General features: G+C 40.9%; 1 protein-coding gene across 5 annotated transcripts in view; it reads right to left on the reverse strand.

Moving 5' to 3' along the window:
- Nucleotides 1–27,351, reverse strand: part of UNC5C (unc-5 netrin receptor C) — a 345,359-nt gene that overhangs the window by 283,297 nt on the left and 34,711 nt on the right. For 2 of the 5 annotated variants that reach the window (XM_043545437.1, XM_043545435.1), the window contains exons 1-2: nt 3,609–3,690; nt 2,592–2,697 (exon numbers count right to left, since the gene is read on the reverse strand). The exons of the other annotated variants lie outside the window; for them this stretch is intronic. In XM_043545437.1, the coding sequence (XP_043401372.1) occupies nt 2,592–2,679 (88 nt within the window). In that variant the 5' untranslated portion in view covers nt 2,680–2,697; nt 3,609–3,690. Of the gene's footprint in view, nt 1–2,591; nt 2,698–3,608; nt 3,691–27,351 lie in introns of those variants that run through there. 5 annotated transcript variants of the gene reach the window in all.

A 27,351-nucleotide genomic window follows, 5' to 3' on the forward strand; every position in this document is an offset into this window, starting at 1 on the left:
CTGGGACTCAGAAAAAAACCTGCGTTCAATTTCTTGCTCTGCTGTTAGTTGCCCAAGATCACAGAGGAAGGCACTTAGTCTCCTAGGTGCAATCCACAAACCAAATTAGGTGTCTAAACTCTAGTTAGGTATATAAGACCCTGTGCATGGCCCCACTGCAATCCATGAAACTCCTGCTAGGCTGCCGCCAAACCCTGTAGGCACCTAAACTTGTTAGGAGCCATAGGTGTTAGGTTTGTAAAATTTTTGACTGGGGTCAGGGGACAAGTTGGGCTCCAAGGGAGCCTGGGCAATGAAGCCTCCCAGGCAGGGGAAAATACGTGACATACAGACCATTTCTCTTTCATACCTGGTGCACAGGTATAACAGTCTGTGTCGTGCTGATCAGGGCAGCCAGGCCAAATCTGAGTGACATTGAACCCTGTGTGTCAAGCTCAAACACCACTGAAATCTAGAGCAGCCAGGCAGGTAACCTGAGCCCCACTTCTGGTTGTGCCCTGGGCGCAAACTTTGGTGGGGCCCAGGCCCATATAACCCAATGTCTATGCTTGGTGCCTAACTTTCTGCTGTGAAAATCCCCTTGGTACCTAAGATTTAGACATTGGGGCACATGCACTGCTGCCTGGGAACCTATCCCCTCCGTAAGCTCCAGCGTGATTCACAAACCAGGGAAGCTAGGCCATTCGTCTGCCTACACCACAGGTGAGGCCTGACCCAGCAGGCTGCTGTTGAGCATGTCTACCACACTGGATCCCATTCCAAATCTGGCCAGAGGAGGTGGAGGAAATAGTGATGGTGGTGCGGTGCCCTTGTAACTTTTTAGCCCAGTGGTTAGAGCACTTCTGTATTGTTCAAGACCCAGAGTCAATTCCCCCCCTCTGCCTGAGAGGGAGAAAGAACTTAAATAGGGGGCTTCTACCTCTGAGGAGAGTTCTTTAACCACTGAACTATCAGATATTCTCATATGGGGCTCTGTCAGTCTCTCCTGTTGAAGCTGTTCCACTGTGAAGAAATAATGACAAAGTGATTGGAGCAGGGGGATTGGATCCAGGGGGACTGAGTCATTGCCATACTCTCTCTCTCTTTCCTTCTGGCCCAATGACTGTTCGACTGTGGATAAATACTTATACTGATATTGGGCCAGAGAGAGAGAGAATGATTCTTTTATCTACTGGTTAGGGCACACACCTGGGAGGTGGGAGATGCCAGCTCTAGTCCCCCTTCTCCAGTCACTCTCATTATTTACCTACAGTGGACCAACTTCAACTGGAAAGACTGAGGGATCCCATCAGAATATGATAAGAGCGCACCTCCGAGAAGTGGGATTCTCCCCCTCTGGCAGAGAGAAGGGAACTGAACCTATTGGGCTATAGGTTATAAGGTGGGCGGCACCACCACCACCACCTCCTCCTCCTCCTCCCCCAACTGGTTTGTGTGGAGTGAGGCAGGCACCAAATTCTGGAAAAAGCAGCTCAGGTATCTAAGTCACCTGACTGCAGGTGGCTGGTTCCTATTCATGGATCACAAAGCAGAGCGAGGCACTTCTCTGCAGCCCAGTCTTAGACACCTAACTCAGAGAGAGGAGGGGCTTAGTATGCCCACCAGTGTTTGACATCTCCCATTGGCTAGCTTAGGCAGCTCCTCACCTAGCATGCTAGCTTTTGTGGATAATATTTGTAAGTCCCTATCTCTCCCCATTCATTGTATAGGGCGTCTAGATACTTAATTCATCTTAGTGGGTTGCTGTGTTGTTCCTGTGATTTTCTAGGTGCCTAAAAAGCTAGGTGTTGTAATGCTCATCATTGCGATGGTCAGTCCCTTCACTGGATCTCAACCTCTGTGTCTCAGTTCCTTATCAGTAAAATGGGGATAATAGCACTTCCTATCCCAAAAGAGTGTTGCAAGGGTAAATCTGTTAAAGACTGTGAGGTGCTCAAATACCTCAGTAATGGGGCCATAGAAGTACCGAAGAGAAAGGGCCTGATGCAAAGCCCACTGATGAATTCCCAATGACTTAACTGGGCTTTGGATCTGGCGCCATCTAAAGGGAATAAAGAATCGTTCCCCATGTTGAAGGAGTTGGGTGATCCTCAGTGTCACATGTGAGCTCTTTCTTAAATCAAGTGTAACAGGGAAAGAATTACTGCTTGAGACATTACCACAAACAGAAGACAAGAAATCCTGTGTGTGTTTCTGTATGTCAGGGGAAATATTACATTTAAGAGAATTAGATAGCAAGCATAGGATTAAACCACAAAACTTATCCACTATGGAGAATCCAGTTTGTAAGATAATCTTTTCTATAAAAGGCAGAAGATTAAAATAAATAACTGAAAGAAGCCGAGGAAATTCTAAGCCTTCAGTAACTAGCCAGATGGAGAATGCAACATAGACATGTATTCTACACGTTACATTCCACATGTCTGATACACAAGCTACTATTGGGGAACATTATGGCTTTTCATGGCCCTCTCCCTGCATTATCCCCCAAAAATATGTATTTCAATTACTAAATTTAAATAATAAGCCATTAAAAGCACAATTGCATTACAAATCTAATCACAAATCGAATTTGAGCAGAGTTTCCAAACCTCTAGCATATGTGCTGTAGGAACCCACAGCTCTTCCCACGGATAGTACTCCTCTCTCTTCTTGCTTTTGGTAAATCTGCAGGCTCATTATCTGAGCCAAAAGGATCTAAAACAAAATGACACATAAGCCTGAATATGTTTTCCAGCCCTCATTTATCAATGAATGAATTTCTATATTTGGCTTTTTCAAAACATCATTGTGTACATGGTGGCAATATTGACTAACAGATACAAAGGATGAAGGATTGCCTAGTAGCTAGGGTGCTAGGCCAGGACTTGGATTTAATTGCCTCTTTCCACAAGATTTCCTATATGACCTTAGGCAAATAAACTCAAAGAGAATTAGGAGCTTAGATGTTTTAAAAAAACCATACAAAGAACCTATATCTTTAGGTGCCTAAAGACCTATAAAAAATCTGGCCCTTATTCTCTCTGGCCCAGATCTACAAAGGTACTTAGGCTCCTAACTCCCATTGACTTCAACAGAAATTAAGAGCATAAATCCCATGGTGGAACTTGGCCTCTGTACCTCAGATACCCCTCTAAAGTGGGAATAATCCTTATCTTGCAGGGGTGTTGTGAGGATAACTATTTTAAACATTATTGCATATTATCAGATACAATGGTAATAGGGACCTTATAATTACCGTGTATAAACAGACAGAGTCAGGGATGGGAGACAGGATTCCTGGATTCTATGCTACTAACTTCTTTGTGATCTTAGGAAAGCTATTTAACTTCTCTGAACCTTCATTTTACCTATGCTGTGTGGCTTAATTGAGGTTTGTAAAGTGCTATCATAAACTCATAGAACATAGAAATGCACAGCAGCAGTATTCTGAGCTGCAGAGAAGATACAATAGAAGAAGAAAGATTTGAAATCACAACTCCATAATACCAAACATCTCCAAAATCTGAGATTAAAAACAGAGATGGGGTCAGGCTAGGTCAAACCAAACATGAATATAGTTCCAAACAAAGAAGACACTTTTAGAAGGTTTATTTGAAGAGACTTACCTATTTGTAGACAAAAGCTCCCTGAAAAGCCCCACAGGCATCAACAGGCCTGATTCTCCACTGCCTTGCACTTTTGTCTAATCATTTACACTTGTGCTAAGTGGGTGTAAAACATGGCCATGATAGTCATCCACTGTGGTCAGGTGTAGATGACTATGCAGAGTACAAGGCAGTAGTAAATCAGACCCAACTGGACTAGTCCCAGGAGCAAGACAAATAGAATTTTTCTCTTGAAAGAGGGATTAAGACCAACTTTTAATCAAAGAATTATAGGTATATGGCACAGTGTCCCATAGAGACAGAACTTTGGTTTATTTAGCCAATGGTTGCTTCCTTTTTGGTGATATGTGCCCCAGAGTAAAAAGGCAGGTGAAACCCATCAAAGGGATGTTAGTATAAAGTAACTAGGTAATGAGAGCATACATATGTTAGGAACAAATAACTGGCTGCATATGTGTTTTACTAGAATATAGTCCTGCTTATACTATACACATTTCCAGAAGTGTGTGATGTTTTAGCAATAAAAACTGAAAGCAAACTCCAGTAATCTGCAGTTCTTCAGCAGGATAAACAAGACTCTTGCCCTTATTTTGATTAAGGAGAGCTACTACATGTTTTTCCTGAAGCTATTAGTCTGCTAGGAGCATGCTGTCATTTATAAGCCCCACCAAAAATATCCTGTTAATGAAATGAATAGGAAATTAATGCTGTCAGGCAGAAAGCTCTTTTAGCTAATAGTTTCTAGTACTTCTCATTGAAATGTTAGAGAACAATTTTCATTTTCCAGTTATCTGAAGTTAAAAACAAAATGTAGTCTCACTGATAGTACCTTGATCATGTTGTCTCCAGGCATTTTGCATTTTTACAATGCACACGTTGTACATTAAAACCAAAGTCTTTCACTCCTTCTGTGACACTAACAAGCATTACAGAAAATGCTGCACTATGAACAGCTACAAGGAAATGAATGTTAGAAAACATCCCATTGCATGTACAGTAAGATTACTTAATGCACAAGTATAACACCAATGGAAACTTGTGTTCAAAATCTGCCTTGCTCCCAAATGTAAATTGTTCTGTTAGTCCTATCTTTCTCTCTCAGGGACATTAGGTACTGCATAATTGAAAGGCAAACTCATAAAAGGCCTGCATCTGAAACAGCATGCATGTTCCAAGTCAGGATGGAGGTGCGCTGGCAGAGGGGGAAAGAGTGTTTCCCTATATTGGGCCCTACCCATAGCCCACAGAAATAAATAAGAAGCATGGCTACTTATTTGGGATCTGATCCTACTGGCCTTACTCAAGCAAAACTCTCATTTAAGTTAATTGGAATTTTGCCTGAGTAAGGGCTGCAGGTTTAGGCCCTTGGTTTATAATAAAGAGGCAAAGCATACATCTTCAGTGACAGAAAAAAAGCTAACTGGAGAGACCAAAGGACACACAGTGCTGGCTATGTTTTTCTCTCCTGTTAATTCCTCTTTCAGGAATCCAGCTTTGAAGCTGTCTTGAATTACAAGTCTGACACTTCCTTTGAAAATGCTCTCAGAGTGATGAATGTCCACTTAACTGTTTTTTTATTTTTAAATACATTCTTATAAGGCCTTCTGATACTGATGGAAATGTCTATTACATGAGTAACAACTTCTGGCAAAAGACCAGCCGAAAACTACTTCCATCCCAAGTCATTTGTACAAACCTTAAAGCTGAAGCAGTTAATTGGTGCGTGTACACCCCCTCCATTTATTAGAAAATGACAGAACTAGAAGTAATCAGAATATGGATTAAAATGACAGGACCGAGCCTTCAGAGGACAACAATGGCTCTTTTAAAACACAAAAGACTGAGTTTGATTTGTTTGAGGGTGGAGGTGGTTGATATTTATGAAACTGACTTTTCCAGTTGAGGACTTGGTGCAGGTGTTTCGTGCTCTGCTCCGTTTCCTGACAAGGTGCAGGAAAGCTGAAAAACTCAGATCTTGTTCTATATTTATTTTTTATTTATATTTATGATCTCATAGACCATATAAATGTCTTAAGTATGAGCCTAATGTGTGGGTACAAATGAAACAGAGGGCTATCGTGGAGTGTAGGGGTCCAGTGTCTGGAGAAAAGACTGTGAGTCACCAATTCCTGCATCCCAGGCCTGGCTGTAAAACTGACGCATCGCCAGCGTCATGTTGCATGGCACAGGGTAGAACACTGCGCGTACAAACACGGTTAACATAATTAAGGGGAACACTCCTGCAGGACCACAAAATTACTCCTGCCTCCTAACAGGATAAAGACCAAAAAGGGAAGCAAGTACTGTGACTAAGATACTCAACTGCAGGCTAAGTATCCCATTTAGAGCCATGTCTCCCCTGGCAGGCTAATGCTAAACCACACACAGCCTTCTTTTGCAGCCTGCACACTTGAGAGCAAAGCAGCGAGGTACAAGAGGATGGAGACTTGCTGCTGCTCAGTGCAGAGCAAGCAACTACTCATGTGTAAGGTGGGCAGAATTTAACCAAGTATTTGTAAAGCGCTTTGAAGATGAAACCCACTTTGTGTGCGTTCTATTACTGTTGACTTATCTTGACCCTGCGTGAGTGTGACTATTCTACCGACTTTTTACTTAGGACCCAATCTTGTAGTCTTTTCACAGTTATGTGCAGATAAGGAGCCAGATCTTCAGCTGGTATAAATTATCTCAATTGAAATCAATGGGGCTCTGGCAATTTGAGGCTGAGGATCTGTGCCATGGGCTACAGGATCAGACAGTATTAGTATCTGGCAGAGATAATGTGAAATAAAATTCAGCCAAATGCTAGTTCAAAATAAAAGAAAAATCAAACATTTAAAGTTCACAATCATTTTCTAAACACGGTTCCTTTAACCACAGTTCTTTGATTAAAAAGTATATTCCACATCTCCCCTTACAAACACATATGGAGTCATCTGATGGTAAAAGGACACTGGGCCCACAAAAAATTCTGTCTGCCCCTTTAAGTTTATCTCATCCCCATTTCCTTGCTTTTTCATTGTTTCCTTCAATCCCCTCTCTCACCATAAATATGTCTCTCTCTGTCTCTCTTGAACTCATGCACACTATTGGCTTTGATGGCTTTGGTCAGCAACTTAGTCCATATGTTTACTTCCCTTTGAGTAAAACAGCTCTGTCTGAATTCCCCTGTTTACTCATAATTTCCTAATGATTAGACAGACTGTGTCTGGTTTTTTTAACCCAGTGCCACTGTGAACAGATTACTTGCTTCTACTTTATCAGCCTCTGGGTTTTGGGTTTTGGTTTTTTTAAATACTCTTGTTAGATCACACTAAATCATTCTCCTCTCCAAATCATTCTCCTCTCCTCTCTTGTTTCTCTAGACTTTCTCAAAAAAATAGGCTTAAAACTAATCTCGGTTGCCATGTGTCACACTGTCTCTAAGGCAATAATAGTCTGCCCGTGAAAACTTGAGCAAACCTGAACCCTGTATTCCAGATGAGGTTGAATCTTAGTGCCTTGAATAATAACGTAATTTCTTCGGATTTGTCTTCTTCCCACTCAGCTGATGAATCTTAAAGTCATGTTTGTTTTTTATCTTGCAACCCTACACTACTCGGATGATTTGAAGGGTTTTTTTTCTGCCATTACCTCTAGCTTTTGTTCTAAGTCATTTTATACCACAAGTGCTGCATTTCATATGTGGCTTATTTATTACTGCCACCCTTCCCCTTATTAGTACATTGTATGTTATATTAAACTGCATTTTCTGTTCACTTTCCTATTGCACTTTAAAGGGCGGTCAGATCCACAGCTGGTGTAAATAGACATAACTCCATTGATGTGGATGCAGCAACTATGCCAGTTTACCACCAGGATTTTGCCCGTAAGATTGAAATCCCACTGGTTCTGTTTGTATTGCTCCCTATTACTATCCACTAGCCAGAGCAGGCCCCCTAAAACTAGCCATTCAGAATAACCCTCTTTCAAACCAGGCAACTTACAATGTACAGCCTCCCACCCTGCTTTCTGTTTGCCAGACAATTTTCTACCTAATCAGCTATTAACCTCCCTGGACTGTGATGCCTGACATTAACCAAACAACTTCACTTGGGAAGTTTATCCACTGCCCTTTTTTTTTTTTTTTAATTGACACTGTGTTGCGTGCAGGAAACCTCTACTGCAATCTAAGTGAACTACCTCCCAATTCAACAAACAGCTTAATGTAGCTGAAAATAGATTCTCTGCCTTTTTTGAGGTGGATGACTAGCAATCTTGTCTTAGTTAGCCTTATTCCTTTAAATAGCCTTGCCACTGCAGGAATGTTGGCCATGTTCATGCTTATTGACTTTATGAGTGTCCCTGCCTGTCCACCTAAAGTATTTCTAAGGTGTTTATCACCCAAGTACTGTATGTGAGCACCAGATAAAGATTACTAGCTTCTGTGTATGCCTCAAATAATTCAAAATAGACCTAGCAGAGTTTCTAACTTCTCCTGGGGGTATCTTACCTGCATTCCCTCCCTTTAGAGATGTGGTTGGAAGTCTGGTAAGTTAACTGAACTTGCATCTTAGTATACTCCTGGAGAAGTTCTTGCCATGCTACTTGTATAAAGGGAAGAGGTTCCCCATACCTCCTCACCCCCCTCCCGCACATCCCTTCCTACTAGTAGGTGAGTGCAGAACCATGAGCAATAGTAGCAGGCAGGATTTAGCCCTGTATGTGCTGATTCAAGAACACTGGGTTCTTCAGGTCTAATTAAAAAATCTGCATTTATATATCTGAAAATTAATAAAAATCTTTATGGAAAAAGGTATATACATCTCTTTTCTTCTTGTCAATGTGCCTTTCGATAAGTCCAAGGATTTGGTTAAGGAAGACTTTCCTTTCATCAGTCTTTTAGCCTTCTTTAAATAAATGACACTATTCAATGCTTAATTCCTTCCATCAAATCCTGCAAAAAAGTTCATAATAATTCCCCCATGACTGATGCTAAGCAACTCAGTCTATAATTGCCATAGCCTATAGACCTCATCCAGCCCACTCTTTTTTTGTTTTGTTTTTTTGTTTTGGAGGAGCAAGGAGAATAATGTGCAGGATATTTTCCTGGCCTGAGGAATACTGATTTCACTCATTTCCCATAAAACCAGTAGAAATGTGCATTACTTACACCCGGTACTAGTAATATTTTTGGACCACCCTTTGACAACTGGCCATATAATTGCACCAGCAAAATGTACGTGTGTGCATGTTGCAGATGAAGACATGGGGTTTGCATGCACACAGCAAAAGAGGTACCTGTGCAAGCAATGAGCACAAGACAGCCGCTATCAGTTCTGCACGCTCAATTGACAGTTTGCATGCCCAAGTATGGGGGGGAGTTGGGTGTACTTCTTTTTAGCAGAAGTGGGAGAATGGCTTATGGGATAATTACTATTATTTGTATTACTCCTGGGGGAATTCTGCGCTACTGTGCGTGTACATAATTAATGAGCTGCACATATTTTTAAATTTTTGCGCAGAAAAAAGCTTCTGCCAAAATCTTGCTGCAGTTCTGCCTTTTTCCCCACCAGAGGGCGCTGTGGTGATAAAACACAGCAGCAGCTCTTGGCCAGCTAGGGAAGAGAAAGAGTCTGCCTTCTTTGCAGCACCTGTCAGGCTAGGTCAGGAGATAGGGGCTATGGGGAGACAGATAGTGTGAGTTGCTGGGGGGCGGGAGGGTCAGACAGGGGCTCATAAGGGCTAGTGTGGGAGGACAGACTGGGGCAGGGGCTGAATGGGAGTGGAGGCACAGGGCCACAGAGGGAAGGGAGGTGCAGGGCCACATGGTGATAGGGGGTGGGGGCGGATGCAGAGCTACATAGGGACAGGGGAGTGGCTGGGTGGGGGCATAGGATCACATGGGGACAGGGGAAGAGGGTACAGAGACACATAGAGACAGGGGAGTGGCTGGGTGGGGGCACAGAGCCACATGGGGATGGGGGAGGGGTGCAGGGCCACATGGGGGGAGTGTGTGTCTGAGTGGGGGGTGGAGGGCAACACGTGGACAGTCCTATCATCTTGGCCATGTGCTATTCTTACGCTTCCTGGATCAGTGAATACAAGTTTTGCACAAACAACAGGATTTTGTGGACACTGTTGAAGGGATTTGAGATTAGTCCAGTCTCGACAATTTGGTGTTAAACATCTTGGAAGATTTTTCACAACAATTTCCTTTACTTTCTTTCCATGATATCCTGATCCTCCACCTACTATATCGGAAAATAGGCTCCCTTCCTCAAATAGCTGACCAGATTCTCTTTGTTCACTATAAAACCAGAATGACAATAGCTATGTAACAAATCTGCTATTCCTTACCACTCACATCTCCATTTCCCCCATTTTCTGGAGCAGTTTTCTCTTTTGTCTTGCTATCGCTGCAAATATTTTAGAATAAACATTTTTACTGTTTGTTGAAATATACCTTTGCGAAGCTCACTTTATAACAGTGATCCAAAAACACTGCAATGAATTTTCAGCATCATCATGGCTTTGGCTTATACAAGGCATCTTTCAGCACACCGAATTCTTTAATATTTAAAGGTCAACAGCAGGAAAGAAAAAAATAGATTGAGAAAATCGCACAACTCTGTAACCCAATAGTTATACTACAATAGTTTGGTTCTTCTTCTAAAACAGAAACAACAAACTCAAGCTATTCAGACTGACAAAGAAGACAAATTTCTTCCTGGTACAGAAATCCAAAGACTTAGTTAATTGTCCTTTATGAAACTATGCAAAGAAAGGATTCTGTATGACCCTTGATTATGGAATTGTTTAGTGTCACATCTCAGCTGTTTTAAGAGATTACTGTTCACTATAGGTGAAATTCACCCCTCTGCAGAGGGCCAGAATAAGAGCTATGCATCACTTAATCTCTCAAAATACAGCTCACTTGTGCTGACCCTCTGTACAAAGCCAAATGAATTTCATTTTACATTGCAAAAGACACAAAGCCTGATTCTGGTCTCACAGTACAGTAGTTAGACTCCAGAGTAACTCCACTGATTTTGGACAAGTGACCCATGATTTGCACTGGTGTAAATGAGACCAAAGTCAAGTTCACAGTCACAACCTTCATGGTATGTTTTTCAATTCAGTGGGCCAAACTGTGCTCTTTGTTACACTAGTTATTGGTTAAGTACAATGGACTACTCAGAATTTGGCCCAACATCTGTGACCTTTTCATCCAAAAATCTCTGTCTCATTTTTATGTGCCTGCAATTCAAATGTGTGTGGGGGAAAAGGTAGACAATTTCCTTTTTTGTTTATACAGCCTGTCTTCTGTAAAAATAAAGAGAAAAATGAAACAAGTCTCAGAAGAAAACTTAGTTCCTTAACTTAGGTCCAACTTTCTTGCTTTCTACCTCATGAGTTAAACTTAAGGAGCAGTGTACCAACTTCCCAGTCAAAACAATTCCCATTGATAGCAAAAGGCTCGGGCAGGGAGCTATAAGTACAATCTCCCAGCAGCCCCGCTTGAGAATTTTCACCTCCTGAGCGGGGCTGGCTGGTCCATTATCAGAATCAGATTTTTAATTATTCATTAACTGAGAACAATTTATCGATTAAGCAATTGCGAACAAACAACTCAAGGCCCCACAAGTGCAACAACCCCTTATACAGGTCAATAGAGCTGGGCAAACAAGAGGCCAATTCAAAAGTTCCTGCCCAGTTTCCTTCCATAGCCAGGTCTTTATGAGCAAGCAGCCGTGGAAGAGATCCTAGAAAAATAAACTGTGGAAACATTTCAGCGACTAAACTGAGATTTAGCAAGGTTCTCAAAGAGTGCATTGTTGTAGCCTGCTCTCATCAAAGACCACAATTCAGCCGCAGAAACGGGGCTGCTCAAACCCTTCTGCAGAGTTAGCTATATAGCTCAGGAATTCACTTCCTAATTGTACAGTATGCCTCACAAACACCTTTTGTTCTGGTCATTTTGTGACATAATATTTGAAGTAAAGCAAACACTTGCACACACACAATTATGAAAAGTCCCATTTATGCATGTTAGGCTAAAGATTACGGTAAAGCCATTAGTTGGTTCTTCACATTTTGTTAGATGATTGGTATTAATTACTGAAAACTGCTTACTCACTTCATTCCAGAAAAAATGAAGCAGCACTTCAAAAATAGGTACCTTTGGTACCTTAATAAACAAATATAATAATAATAATTAATAATCTAATGGTATGAATAGTAATACATTTATATAGAACTTTTCATCCCAAAGGATCCCAAAGCAATGTACAGTCTCAAAGCAACGTACACGTTATGTACTAGTCTGTGCCTTTAAGGAACAACTGTGCACTGGGGTGGTGTGTGTGCACCTCTTTCTCACACATACGATACATGTCATACTGCTGATTTACCCAGAAGCCCTCCTTAGGCTCCAAGAGAGCATAATACAGTGGCAGCTCTGCCATCTTTTAAATGGGAACAACATGCATGGGGGAGGGGGAGGGCTCACAGTCAACTAGCACTACCCATGTTGCTAGAATGAAATTGGTGCCACACACACACTACATGCACTCTCCCTCCCCTTCCATCTGTGCAGGGGCAGCCTCAATTTTTACCTTCTATTTAGGAATTATTTGACCTAACACTGAAGGGAAGCCACCTCTGGAGTGGAAGGCAGCAGCTACTTAAGAGCACACAGAGGTAGCACAGGAGTTTCAGGAAGGAAATGAAGGAGCATGAAAACCACAGAGGAAATTCTGAGACTTCAGATTTGTTGCCATCTTTCTGTGCTGTTTCGCACAGGAGCAGGTCAAGCAGCACATGAGAAAGTGCCGGTCTGGATTTCAGAGGTTAAGATCAGGCACAATCAGCAGCCACTTTAAAAGAGCGACATGGAAATGGTTCACACCTAGTGAATCTGGCACATTTTGTTTTCCTTCAGCCTTGCAAAAAAACTGCCACCAAAAATCAATTCATTTTGGTGGCAATCTCCCATTCTGATCAAAAGCAAAATGCCTCCCTTTCTCAGCAAAACCAGTTAAAAGATAAAAAACAAAAAACTGAAAAACAAGTAGGAAATTTCAGAAAATGACAGCTGTTCTATAGTAATCTCAGTTCAGTTCTTTATAGAGGGATCGGTGGTATCTGCAACCCTTTACAAAGACATCTCCACCACAGAACGCTCTCAGCGAAATATAGATCCTCCACCCCTTCTCCCCTGTACTCAGGCTCCCTTACCCAACTGTGCCTGCTGGAAGCAATGACAGACAGGGTAATCCAGGCACATTCGATGTCAATGTCTTGCCCTTGTATTTCTCAACAAGAGCAATTGCAGCTTATTGCCCCTGAACTAAAATGTTAACTGTACTTTAACCAAAATGGCCCAAACTATCACGTAACGAAAATGCAAATGAGGCCTGGCCCATTCAGCCAATTGCCCTTGCTCTCCAGTGGATGCTGGCAGAGAGCTCGCTCCCCACTGGAGTACCTGCCCCGTGCCGTTCTTAAACAATTGTGGAGCCCTCTCCCACCATTTACCAGTAGGCAACACTAGAGAGTTCTTTATTCTTTAAAGCTTCAGGCCACAGGGCTTACATGTGGACAAATAGATTACTTCAATGTCCAGTGATGGCAACCTGGGATCTTTTAACTCACTAGCACTACATTCTTTAAAACAAAACAAACAAACAAAAAGACAGCCTTCTACTTGCTTCTAAATATTAAAAATAAACATAACTCCACTGGGAGTCTTGCCTGAGTGAGAAGTGCAGGAATTGGCTCACATTTAATCCATGGTCTTAAGAGGCTGTTTCACACAAATTATTTCAGATAATTATTACTAAAACCTCTGTGGTCCTGAGTCTCAAAAGTGTTGCCTACACAGAGGAATTTACAAAAAAATCCAAAAAACAAGCAAAACAACAAATTTCCATCACCACTAGCATAGTTAGTGCCAGTAGGAGCCCTTATGTTGACAAAGCTCCAGCAGCAAACCACATTTTTATCTCTGTACCAATTAGACTATCTTTCACGAGACTTAAGTGACATGGAGCGGAAAACCGGTCTGGCTGTGGGAGCATAGACAACACTGGAGCTCCCATTGGTGCTAATCCTGGTTCAGCTGGGAATTGTTTTGTAAATTTTCCCCAGTGTAGACACAGCCTTAAAACACATTTTTTTATCTGCTCTGAAAAACTTATAAGTGTCAAACTTGTATAAAGTTATGAATGAATTAAGCCAAAGCTGGGTTCTGATTTCCATGGGACTAAGACAGTTTCTAAGAATTTGGTCCATAGTTTGATTTTTAAACCCTGACACTCAGAAATATCACAAGTGCTGCCTGTCAGTTGTTTTCTAAAGGAGAACAAACTACTACACTGCAATTCTCAAATTGTTTTATGAGAATACATCCTAACATTCATTTAGTGTTTTGAGGTTTCATTAATCAACAGTTTTTAGTCAGCTTTTTGGGTGTGTGTAAAGGCAATGTTTAAATTGCATTGTTCAATGGTAAATTACACCAATAATATCTTATATCTTATAAAATGTTCTGTCATATTAAGTGAGTGATGATTGCATAAACCACCAGAGGCGCACTGTCTTGAAGAAACCTTAATTGCACTAAGCAAAGGGGTTTTTGTTGTTGTTTTCTTAACAGCCTTTAACAACATCAAAGTGGTATAATAAGGAATGCTGCCAGCGATTTCAAACTTCAGTGACCACTGAAGTATAACTTCAGTGACCACTGACAAAAATGGGAAAAGTACAAGGACACAGCAGCTGCAAATAAATTTCTAAGCACTTCAGGAACACATTAAAGAAAGGTAAGAATTCACAGAGGACTGAGTAGCTGACTCCCACAGCCTCCTATGAATAGGTAATGATAGATAGCTCCGTAATGCATGCATACTTTTACTGCTAGACATGGTAGGTCTGGTAACATATTGGAAAAATACTTAGCAACCCCCCGCACACTCTTTCCAAATGATTACAGATCAAATCTTTAAAACTAGGGTCCTGTCTGCCCTGCATAGACATTACAATTCTCATGGAACTTTTCATGTTCGCCCCAGCTTCTTTAGCCAAAATGTTCCCATCTCCATGCTGTTACATAGTGTGTTGCAATTTGGCTGGATATCTCCCTGCTCCCCAGAGAAGTCTCTATTGGGTGGCCAGGTGCACATACAGTTTGTGAATTCTTGCATATAGACTTCTCAATGATGTACTGAGCAAAGGAATGGGAACAAAAATCTGCTGAGTTCTAATTCTTATTCTACTGTTCCCCGCGTGGCCTTGTAAAGTCACATAACGTTCCTGTGTGTCCTGTGTGGAATAGTGAGAATTAATTAGTTACTTTTATAGAGCACTTTAAATTTTAAACCATAAGCACTTTTTAATTTTAGGTTCTTACAAAAAGTGCTAGGTATATTATTAATAAAATACCATCTTTAACATATAAAAAAATCTCCATGATGGTAGCTTACTGTATTCCATTCTAACATTGGCCTTCTGGTACGAAACCCTATAGGGCATCCTTTGTCATCTGGCATACAGTTCCCAAGACTAAGTGAAAGAGGTTTGGTGTGTTACCCCTTTATACAAAAGTGGCTAGGCAAAATTTGGCATCTTGTAGGTTTTTCCAGTAGGAAAAATAAACTGATGAGGCAATCTGGGTACTTGTGATGCAATCTTACTTATTGACAAAGAATGTACAACTTTCTGTTTCCCTGAACACAGGGGGGGGGGAGAGGGTTCTTTTTAAAATGATGACATGCCACTACCATAACAACCTGGGTCAGGGGGAAGAGCCCCTAGAATAGCCAGGCAGCACTGGCCTGCCAGTATCCTTTTGCTTTCAGTTTACTGGTTTTACTTTCTTCCTGAAGGAGTTGTTAAATAACTTCTGCTCAGTGCATTCTGTTCTCCTCTAACTCTGTGTTTTGTGTCTGTCTGTTCTAATAGTATGAAACAGCAGCTTAAGCAAGTTTCATTGCCTCTGGTGGAGTCACACAAAAAATGCTTTTATGTTGTATAAAAATGTATTTTTGGTAAGAACAGATCTCCTGGGGCTGAGACTGTTTATACTGGTTTATTGCATATTTTTGGTCTGTTGAGATATGTAATAAATACAATAAAATGATAGGGGGCTTTGTTTTGTTTTTGAATAGACCTCTTGGAGGTGGACCTTCAGAAAAGCAATTACCAAACCAAACAACAGCAACAAACACCCAACACAAACCCCCAAACTCCAAACAAAAGAATATGGAGTATGGGCCAGATTCTCAACTGCTATAAATCACGTGGCTCCATTGACTTCAATGGAGTTACAGTAATTTATACCCACAGTGGATCTAGGCCAAAAGTGTTTTTCAAGCAATTTGGTAGTATTGCGGCATGCTGCTCACATTTGTTTTTTCTAATGATTGATGTGACTGTGTGCATGAGTAATAAATGTATTAATGGGTCTATATGCATATATGGATATCAAAATTTCTAACCAGTTCTATGGCACAGTAAGCAACAGGCAACAAAGTCTATGAACAATGATGAACTCTGTTTCTCACATTCCCATCAATTCAGAGGGTTCCAGACTAAGCGCTTGTCTACACTACAAAATTAAATCGACTTCATTTAGGTCGACCTGCAGCCACCACAGAAAATCAATCAACTATTAGTGTCCACACTACCGTCTTTCTGCTCATGGAGCGCGTCCTCACCAGGAGTGCTTGCACTGACTGAAGTGGGATTTTGTGGGGCACTGACAGCTGAGTGTGGGGTACTGACAGCCACGCAGGGCTCACAGCGGGAGCCCCCATCTGCCCTGGGGTGACAGCCCCACCTATAAGCCCTGCATAGGCTCAATTTCTCAGCACAGAGCCTACCAGCAGTGAAATTGACATTCTTGTCAATTTCACACTGCTCTTGTCCCTGCTCAGAGCAGCCACACTCTTGACTGCTCTGGGAGCTCCATGAGGAGCTGGGAGCCTGGGCTTTAAGCACCCAGGAGCCGGGCTCAGAGCGGAGGTGGAGTTATCATGTCCATGTAGTAAGGCACTTACATCGGTGGGAGCAAGGCTGTAGCGTAGATTCTGACATCGTTAGGTCGATAATAAGCTGCCTTACCTTGACCTAACTGTGTAGTGTAGACCAAGCCTAAGCTGAACCAGTATGGTTTTGCTGCAGTGATGAAAAGAACAGGATTTTCTGAGGCCAGGCTAGATGTGCTTTGGGAGCTCCATTTGCTGCTATGAATGACAGCACTGTAGGGGCCTCGTGGGGTTGGGCAGGGGTTGTGGTAGGGCTAAGACTGGTGGATCCAGCTCTCCATGGCAATTGTCCTTCTCCTATTCATTAAGTGGATGCACTAGAACCACAGATGCAACTGCAGCTCTGAAGCTGTGTAGCAATGTCAGAGTGAAACTGCTGCCATTCTACAGCATAGGGGGGAGAATTCCTTCCTGCTCAGTTCCGGAGCCTATCTCAGTGATTTAGGATAGTTGCTGGGACCAGAATTGGCATAACTGAACACACAACTCACCCACTGACCTCAAGAGGAAATACATTCCCATAAACACTGACAGGACTACATAGTTTTACATGGAATATGGGAGAGGAGGAAGAAGACATGCATATGGATTCTATTAAACATAAACATAACCAAAAATACTGTTTTGACATAATTGATATAGAAGGATTTTTCAAAGGCCTGATATTTGTGAAAAAGAATCTCTTAATTAGTCAAATCACAAATTTCCAAATGGATGGATAGGGAGTTACACTTGTCAATCTCTTCAGCAAAATAAGAATATTCCCCTTTCATAGCAAAATACACACCTATGAGAGGAAAGTGAAGGACCATCTAGAGCTGATCTCCTGAAAACTCAGCGAAGCTTCTAAACAGTGGTGTTCATGATTTGAGGTTGTTGTTGTCATGAACAGATATTTTATTGCTCCAACTACCTAGAAATATGGGATTTCGTTGCTGTTTGTGGTTGTATTAGTGTTGTAGGCTGATTTGTTTTACTGGTTGGAATGGTTAGACTTTTGCAAAATCTTTGCAACATTGAATATCAAATATAAGGATATTAATCTTTTGTTTTAAAAACCACAGATTAAACAGTGCAATTAAAACACCCTCATTAGACAGATCCAAAGAGTTTGCTATAAACAAGAAGAAAAAAAGCACATTTTCAATAATTACTAACCTGTGCTCTAGTTTCTGAATTCCTCCTTTTGCTGTATGGCAAAGAGATCAACAACAATGGTTATAATATTTGTTGTTTTGATAATACCTAGAAAAATCATTATTACATGGGGAGTTGTTGGTAAGTATAATAATAAAAATGCTTAAAATGTTTCTTAATATATTGAATCTTTATTAGAAATGCTAGCAAAATAAAACACTCTGTAAAATGCTTTTATGCATAAAATTACATCTTTTCTTTTGAACTACTCCAAACATCTAAAATCCCAAACTCAATGACCCAATAATTCTAAAGAAACCCCAACAAAATAGAATTTTGGCCAGAGCCCGGTTTTAGACTTCAAATTACTTCAGCAGGACAAACCACTAGAGGGCCTCATCACTGCAATCTGACTGACATGTGATAAATTCATTAGATTGCCTAAAGTTCTTGGTTTATGTATACTAGGTGATGTTTTTCAGCAAACAAATCACAAAGTATTACTGTGTTTTGTTTATGCAGGATCTATCATAAATTTTTGTGTTTTCCTATTTTTGTTTCCTCCTCGCATAAAAATTAGGTTAGTCAGTTATTCATAACTGGAGTTCGAAATACAGTGGATTTTGCAGAAATGGTATTACACATGTTTGTAGAAGAGTAATTTCGACAACCTCAACAATGAATGACAAATAACTGCTTTCAGTTGGATATTAAAATTCTGAGGTATGTTAACAGAATCAAGTCTGTATGCCCCAAATTCAATATAATGTTCTCTGAGACCAGCCTTAGCATTTTCATAACTCAATTTGCTTCCTCTCTGACAGAGATGTATAGTATTGATATGCAAAGAAGAAAAGTGGCTGTGTTGGTGTCAGGGACAATTAAGGTCCCTACTCCTGTGCCCATTAGCTGAGTGATTTGGAACTAGTAGAATGGTTTAGTCATTCCTGTGGGAGATAAAGGACATGGATACTCGGCCTGGGGATATTGATTGAAGAGGACACAAACAGTAGCTAGGATACTTTTTCAGAGAAGTTAATGATTTAGTGATTCATATAAGAGAAGCTGCCTTACAACCTTTGGTAATTGTTTGCAGTGCAGATAGTACCACATGAAATGATCTTGTCAAATTAGCAGAATCCTATAATACTACCTCACTGGCAAACTACACAGGCGATTTTATCAGTAAATGAATCTCTCTCTCTTCCCCCCACCCTTGCTTTTTTGATGTCAGATTGTTTTTCTTTCTTATTGAACACAATTGCTAGGAGTTATGTTCAGTGCTGGATTTCTGTTTGTTCCATCACTCGATGAAATGTCCCAGGAGGCCTAGAAGTGAAATTCAAAAAAAAAATTTTTTAAATCCCATTCCCCCCCACCCCACCCCCCGTGCACAACTTGCAAAAGCTAAATTGAGGAATATTTTATTTTCATCATCTTTCTTAAAAATGATAGGAAAAGTCAGGTCAAGGAAGGTCAAACTGCTCTCTGAGGTCTAATGCAGAAAGTCAGAATGCACTTTCTCTCCAAACTGCTCCTAAGCCGGAAGTGCAGCACAGCAAATAGGAATATGAAATAAGCTCACAGCAGGAGTAAGAAATGGGCTCAGCTGGGGGACAAGAGGCCTCAGGGGATTGTTAATGGGCTACAGAGCCTGTCACCTTGAGGCTGCTGTTTCTAATCCAGTTCAGATTTATAACGGCAGAAAGCTGTTATCAGCTGAGGTCTTTCTGGTTGTCTGTGTGAAATGAGTTGGTGGTCTCGCTCCCACACCTATTTAGGCAGGTATCTAAATTACAAAGCCATCACCACAACTCATACCAAGTGTCACCATTGTGCCCTGTCTACATTACAGAATTTCAAAAATTCCACATGGTTGCTAACTCTAATTTAGCATTACAGGGCCACTGGCTGCCACCACTACTTTGAACACTGTGCTCAGAGCAGGTCTTAACTGATGCAATGCTTAAATTAGTGGCAGCAGCCAGTGGTCCATTTAAACTAGAGCTTCCAAGGATGCTACCTACTGATAGACGTGAAGTGGTGTTAGCAGAGGGGGATTTTGAAATCTGTCCCTAGTGTATACAGACAGTGCCTCAGAAGGGAACGTTTTCTACAAACCAAGTTACAACAGGATTTAATTACAGCTCTCATTGGACCGTTTTCTATCACAGAGAAAACCATTAGCAACAGCAGAGTCAAACTGAATTGGAGTTACAGATGGGGGTGATCTGAGCAACTGGATCCAGATTAGAACTTTTCTGATTGTGTGAGAGTTCATATTCAGGGTTCTGCTTCAGGCTCAGTGAGAACAGTGTTCAATAGGCAAATGAACACAAACACATACACACACACCCATCAGCTTTTCAGTAACCTCCATTATCTCTTTCTACACAAGTGTTCCCGCCAGAAGATTTTCTAACCTGACAGTAACTCATCTACCATGATCCTTAGCTTTTCTCTTGAATGCTTAAACATTAAAAATGTTTTATGATCTTCGTGTTTTTAGTAGATTACAAGTGATGGACCAGTCCTGCTCCTATTGAAATTAATGGTAGATTTTGCTATTAAGTTCAATGATTAGATCCAACTAGAACTGGGACGGATATTTTAGGGTATGCTTTCTTTGAAATATAGTGATTTATGTGAGTTCTCTAAATAACAAACAAAAGGGGAGGTTAATTAAAAAAGATTTCTGAAAAGTGTTTGTTTAGCTTAATATAAATGGTTGAATTCACTGATGTTCTTCCAGTTTCATTTCAATGGAGTTACACCAGCATAAAACTGGAGTAACAAAGTGGTGATTCAGGCCTAAGATACTCAGGCTTTTTAAAGACCCAAGGTTGCTTCATGAGGGATTAATTAAAGTACCTCAGAGGGCCTGTGTACTCATGGTCTTTTTTTTTAACCCTAATTAAAGAAAATCCATCAGCAAAAAGTGCAAGCTTCCGGGATGTGGGCTAGCACTATGATCCCTGCACAAGTGCACCGTATGTAAATCATACTGAACGTTATCCATCTAAAGGGAAATGACACATGATTGTGACTCCCATTAAATGTTTATCACATCTCCTGCCATGTAATGCAATTAGATGGCAAGAAACAACTAATGTGTATCGCTCTGGTGGGAGAATGGAGAAAATATTGGATTTTCTCTCTTAATCTATTTATATCTTGCAGTGGGGGCATTAGGTAGATTAAAGCTGGAGACGCTGCCCCCATCCAGTATGCTAAGTAGTGTTTGTCACTCATTGTGTTCGACGACAGTAATAGCTGTAAAAACAGCGCACGTTACAATCATATTGAATTAGCAGGAGATGTGATGCTAAAGTTTTCTGCTCCCTATGTGCTGTCTCATTAAATATACGGAAGTATTTCATATAAATAAAAGAAAAAACTCTACAAATCCTTAAATGTGAGTTTTGTTTCTCAGAACTTGATATAACTAGTATAATGATCAAACTGGGTGCTGTGTTATACTAATAACAAACTGCTGTGCAGCTTTAATAATAACACTTTGTACTTATATAGCACCTCTCAGCTGCAGATCACTGAGCCCTTTGAAAATATTGACAGACCACTCTGCACATCACAAATCAGAATAGGATACCCTTAACTAACTCTGATATATATGGCCCCGATCCTGTCATGCACTCCACCTGGACCCAGGGGCCATTACAGGATCAGAAGAACCCATAGCTGTTACTACAGGACTGGTGCCATATCCCATTCAGTGGTGGGCCATCCTCAAACGATTCCGAGGCTCAATGTGGATTTAGGTGGCTTATCCAAAACTTAAATAAACATCTGATCCAAAACTGGGCTGGCAATTTCAGGAAATCAGACTCCTTATCAGATTTCTGGCATTTCCTGATGTTAAATGGCTGATAATGGCTAGGCAAGTGAAGTAGGAGACTACTTAAGGTAATCTCATTTTACTGCGACCCTCTGTCCCTCTTCCCACACACCCATTTGTTCATCTAAGGTAGTAGATAGATAGCCCTGGAAACTAATGTCTTTTGTTTATATACAGACCAATTTAGCACAGTCAGCAGTAGTACAATCTTCTCAACAGTGTCCAGTTAATGCATCTGAACTCTAAGTTAGAGGAAGCACCATTAAGCATTTGTCTTCACTGCAGAGTTAACTCAGGTGATCAGCAGTTCTGGTCTGAGCACCTGGGTTAGCCTAGCCTGCATGTAAGCATTTATACTGCAAAGCCATACCCAAGTTACTATCTTTTCTACGTAAAAGAATAAATGGACACAAATCAGATGTTAAGAATTATAACATTCATAAACCAGTCGGAGAACACTTCAATCTCTCTGGTCACGCAATCACAGACATGAGGGTCGCTATCTTAAAGCAAAAAAACTTCAAATCCAGACTCCAGCGAGAAACTGCTGAAATGGAATTCATTTGCAAATTGGATACTATTAATTTGGGCTTGAATAGAGACTGGGAGTGGCTAAGTCATTATGCAAGGTAGCCTATCTCCCCTTGTTTTTTTCCTACAAACCCCCCCCAAGACGTTCTGGTTAAACTTGGATTTATGCTGGAAATGGCCCACCTTGATTGCTGTGCACATTGTAAGATGAGCTATTGCCAGCAGGAGAGTGAGTTTGTGTGTGTGGTTTTTGGAGGGGGGTGTGTGTGGGGAGGAGGTGAGAAAACCTGGATTAGTGCTGGAAATGACCCACCTTGATTATCATGCGCATTATAAAGAGAGGTTTCAAAGAGGGATGGGCTATTACCAGCAGGAGAGTGAGTTTGTATGTGTGGGGGGGGGCGGGAAGGGTGAGAAAACCTGGATTTGTGCTGGAAATGGCCCTACTTGATGATCACTTTAGATAAGCTGTTACCAGCAGGAGAGTGGGGTGGGAGGAAGTTTTGTTTCATGGTCTCTGTGTGTATATAATGTCTTCTGCAGTTTCCACGATATGCTATGCATCCGATGAAGTGAGCTGTAGCTCACGAAAGCTCATGCTCAAATAAACTGGTTAGTCGCTAAGGTGCCACAAGTACTCCTTTTCTTTTTATCTTTTCCAGTGACTTGTGGAATAACTCAGCTCTCCGTCCGAGCACATAAGGGAACTGTGGGAAGGCACTGAAGGACTATCAGGAGGTGTGTGATTTAGCCTGTGGGAGGGTTACCAGCCTAAGTGAATGCGGAACTTGGGTTCTATCCCATGACCCCAGCTTGGCCAGCTAGCCGGGGTTTAAAGCACCACCAAACTCAGGAGAGATGGTTTTGTGTGTGAACTGGAGGGGGTTAGGGGCAACACCAGGGTAAGAGTCTAGGCTAACACTGCAGTGAAGACAATCCCTAAGAGTGAAAAGTTATTCAACCTCCATGGCTCATGTGGTCCTCGCTTTCTCTGCCAACCATTTGTTGTTTAGTGCCAGCTGTGGTTTCTGAGGTGTTGAGTGAGACCTGTCTACTAACAACACCAGCTCATTTTCCATAAGGCCACCAAACACCTTCCAGTCACTCCTAACCCAGGCTGGATTCAAACTGGTGACTAAGGGTACGTTTATAGAGGGATAAAAGACCTGGGGAATGGCTGTGCCTGGCCTGGGTAAGCTGACTGGGGTCTGTGGGACTACAAATAGCTGTGTAGATGTTGGGACTCAGGCTGGACCTTCCATCCTCACAGGATCACACTGCTCAGACTTCAGCTAGAGCCCAAGTGTCTACACAGAGATATTTTAGCTCGGGAGCATGAGACCTGAGAGCCCGAGTCAGCTGACCTGGGCTAGCCTGTGCAGACATAGCCTTAGAGATGGAAGGCTCTGGAACCTACTACAATTCACCGTAAGCCATTCAGGTCCCTCTGCCCCACAACTGAGCTGTTTTAAACATTAAAAAAGAAGAGAAAAGAAAAGAAAACCAGGTGTGAGTCGTGTTCTGAGTGAAGGTTGAGGTCACAGCTTCATTGATCTGAACTGGGTCAGACAACCTTAGTTTCAGCACTACCATTCTCATATTTTCTCATTTTCCATGGGTTCCCACACAAACCACTCTGTTCTCTTGTATCTGGCAACCCGGCATCCTTGAGCTTTCATACAAAGGGTGTGCAGCTATTCATTTGATAACAGTGCATACACAGCCCCTCTGGCACTCAATGCAGCAGCAGCTTGAGCAAGGATGAACTCAAGCTGCTCCTGTTGTTTGATCAATGGCGCTGGGAGTAATGCAGTAAGTTGGTGTCACCTTTTACGTGCCTCAGTCTAAAAAGCTGCAGCTGGGGGGGGGGGGGGAAGGGAGTACACAAAAAAGTGTTCCACATTACTCAGTCTTTGTCAGGTTGGTTGGCAGCACTATATTATTTTTCCTGGAGTTGCCATATGTGATATTTCAAGGGGATTAAAGACACTCCACATCAGTAATAGATCTGGGCCAACAATTCAGAAAACAATGAGAACTATTCTGAACATACTGCATGTCCAGTGGAATCTGAAACCCATGACCAAACTGGATTTCACTTCAAAATTCTGGTATAAGCATCAGTAAACTAATGGGAGCAGAGACTTCACGTGTCAAGCATTCCTTCTACGTTTGTCTGAGTTGCATCTCTGCAGAGGCACATAATGATAGAAACTCTCTCCCTAGAAATGTGGGCAATTTACAGGAACATTAAAATGATCTGAACAACAAGCAGGACCTATAGCTTACCTGGCAAAAGTTTGAAATGTCCTTTTGCATTCAAACTACTGTAGCAATTCTGTTATTGACATATTTTCCTTAGAAAGGTGAAATATTTGAATGGCATTGGGATGTATATTTTGAATGGCACTGGGATGATGCTTGGATATTTTTCCCAATGTAAAATCCTGAGCCTTCCCTGTGTATCATTTGTACATTGATGATAAAGAATTCTAAAGGTTTCTGAGTGACTTCTGCTCATAAAGAAAAAGCACGTCTACTGAATCTTTATGTGTAATAATGTGATACCATTATTACTAAAAATAAGGTCAATTTATGGGGCAAAAATCAATACCAGCAATTTCCATTGCTAGATATATTGCTTTTATGTCCTTTGGTACATAGTGCTTTAGCTATCTGAATCTGGCAGTCAAATGATCCGGCATGCATTGCAAAGTTTTCCATAAAACTAACAAGAAAAGAATTTTTCTCAAGCTACAGTACGGGGATCAAATTCAGCACTGGTGTCAGTGGGTGTAACTCCAAGTCACTAGAGTTGCACCTCTTTACACTTGGGCTGGATTTGTCCACATTACATTAGTTACTTAAAAACCCCTTAGTCTCCCTTACAACGCCCCCCAGACTAAGAAAGTGTATTTGCAGATAACTAATGTGTGAACGATAAGGGCCAAACATCTTTTCTTGAATTAAAACAAGGGAAACCTGTTCTGTTTCTCAGATTTAGGAGATGAAAGATATTATGAAAAGAAGAGTTAAAAGATTTGGAAAATGTTAACTTGGGAAGCCAAAAGTTGGGCTAACATTTCATCTCTCTATAGAGCCAGTTGAATAGTATTCTCTGAATACAAAATTCAGTGAATTTTGATATTTTTTGACATTCTGAAGTATTTGCAAACCAGTCGTGTTATCTGATAATCTATTTGGTATACGAAAATATACTCCTAAAGGCAGGTAGGGAATTGTTTGTGAATTATACAATATGGGTTTTCAGTAATTAAGTTTCAAAACTAGTCAGGTAAGAAGAATATTCGGCTTCAAAATCGGTCTAGTAAGTACAGTATTTGTATTCAGTGTCAAATGCATTCATTCTAATGCATCATGTTGATCAGATTCAAAGCTTTGTGAATTCATGGCTACTAAAGGGCTTGAATATGACTGAATCAAACTAAAGTACTACTAGCATTCACAAAATATTCAGTATTTTCTCCTCCCTTCACCCATGACACCAAATATCCAACCAGATTTACTTTTGAATATTATAAGATACCTGCCAAGACAATATGTTCTTTCTTCAGTAGTTTATTTGTTGTTACTTACCAGAATGAAATGGCAATTCTTCACATTCAGGAAGAAAGTATTCTGACTTACACATTCCCATTTTAAAAATCCTCACTTCCCTGGGATCCTTTCCGTGACTAGGTTTGTATGTGTATATGTTTACAAAGGATTTGATTCTGTCCTACTGAAGTCAAATACTGTTGGTTAGAGACTGAGAAAGTAGAATAACTTTTGTCTGTATCTATTATAAATGGTGTTACTCATTAAAGTATTTAGGTGTGTGTTTCCTGAAGTTAAAAACAGTAACATTCAGTCCAAAAAAGAAATGGATAATGGACAGAGACATCTCATTGTGAGATTGATGCATGAGACTTTAAAACATCTGGAAGATGTTAGCAACTGCATTTGCTCTACGCACCGAGAGTACTATCTGTACTCCTTTTCTTTTTATCTGTACTCTGAGAGCTGATTTTCTTTTACTTAAAGGGGATAAAAATCAACGTTGATAGTGAATGTGTTACTTAAGATAACCCTGCACTCCCTATCTAAGCACCGATAAAATACCAGAGGAAATCTCTTGTCCTGCCAGTTTTCCCAGAATGGAGGCTACATAATCTTCTTTCAGGTTGGCCTGGATGTCTCCAGTGACAGTGTCTCAAGAAACATGGCTCATACTCTGACTCCCAATAAATCATATGCTGCAGAACCCCCACTGCTTATCCCTTTTCAAACACACTGAAGAAGAGAAGACCAGATCTCCTTTTGAGGACAATGACAAAAACCAAAAAAAATCAACAACCCTGTAGGCTCATGTGCAATTTAGGAGCTATAATTCTCTTTGAAAGCAAAGTACTCTTTCCAGCGTCCATGGACAGACTTCAAACACTGGTTCAGCATGTTTCATTTTATAACAACCTTTACAGTAAACTGAGGTAAGTTTACCCTATGTTATGTGATAGCCAGGATCTAATGGTAGAAATGACTCCAAATAAAACTGAAGAGTATACCAACATTTTGTAGGTTTCACAGTAGCAGCCGTGTTAGTCTGTATCCTCAAAAAGAAAACATTTTGTAGTCACTTTCTCTTTCACTATGTATCATTGACTCACTTTCCACTGCACCCTCAGAGGCAGATATATCAACAAGGTAAATAGAAAGTGAAGCATATGTGAGATAATGCTTCAGAATGCAAACGGTGCCTTGCAGTGGAACTGGCACCTCTTTAAAAAATAAATGTGCACAAGTGAAGGAAGTCCAGGACAAGACTCAATCACTTTTAACTTTAAACTAGTATTCACTAAACACCAAAGATGAAATCCTGGACCCACTGAAGTCAATGGGAGTTTTATTATTGACTTCAGTGGAATCAGGATTTGACCCCTGCTGTATCCTTCTACCATTTCATACCATGATCCCTGTTGTATCAGTTTAACCTTACAAAAGATTTTAATTCCACGCCAGCCAAAGTAATATTTCTTTTGACTTGTTTTATAAAAAGTTCTTCCTTTTATGTGAATTACAATGCAAAGGGGATAACAGAGCTGTTCAAACTTACGTCTCCTGAAATCCAATAAGCCAAACCTGCCTTTTAAAATAACTACAATGATTTTGAATGGCTGAGAATAACAATGAG

The sequence above is a fragment of the Chelonia mydas genome, chromosome 4 (assembly GCF_015237465.2).
Source record: "Chelonia mydas isolate rCheMyd1 chromosome 4, rCheMyd1.pri.v2, whole genome shotgun sequence".
In the NCBI taxonomy this organism is placed as follows: Eukaryota; Metazoa; Chordata; order Testudines; family Cheloniidae; genus Chelonia; species Chelonia mydas.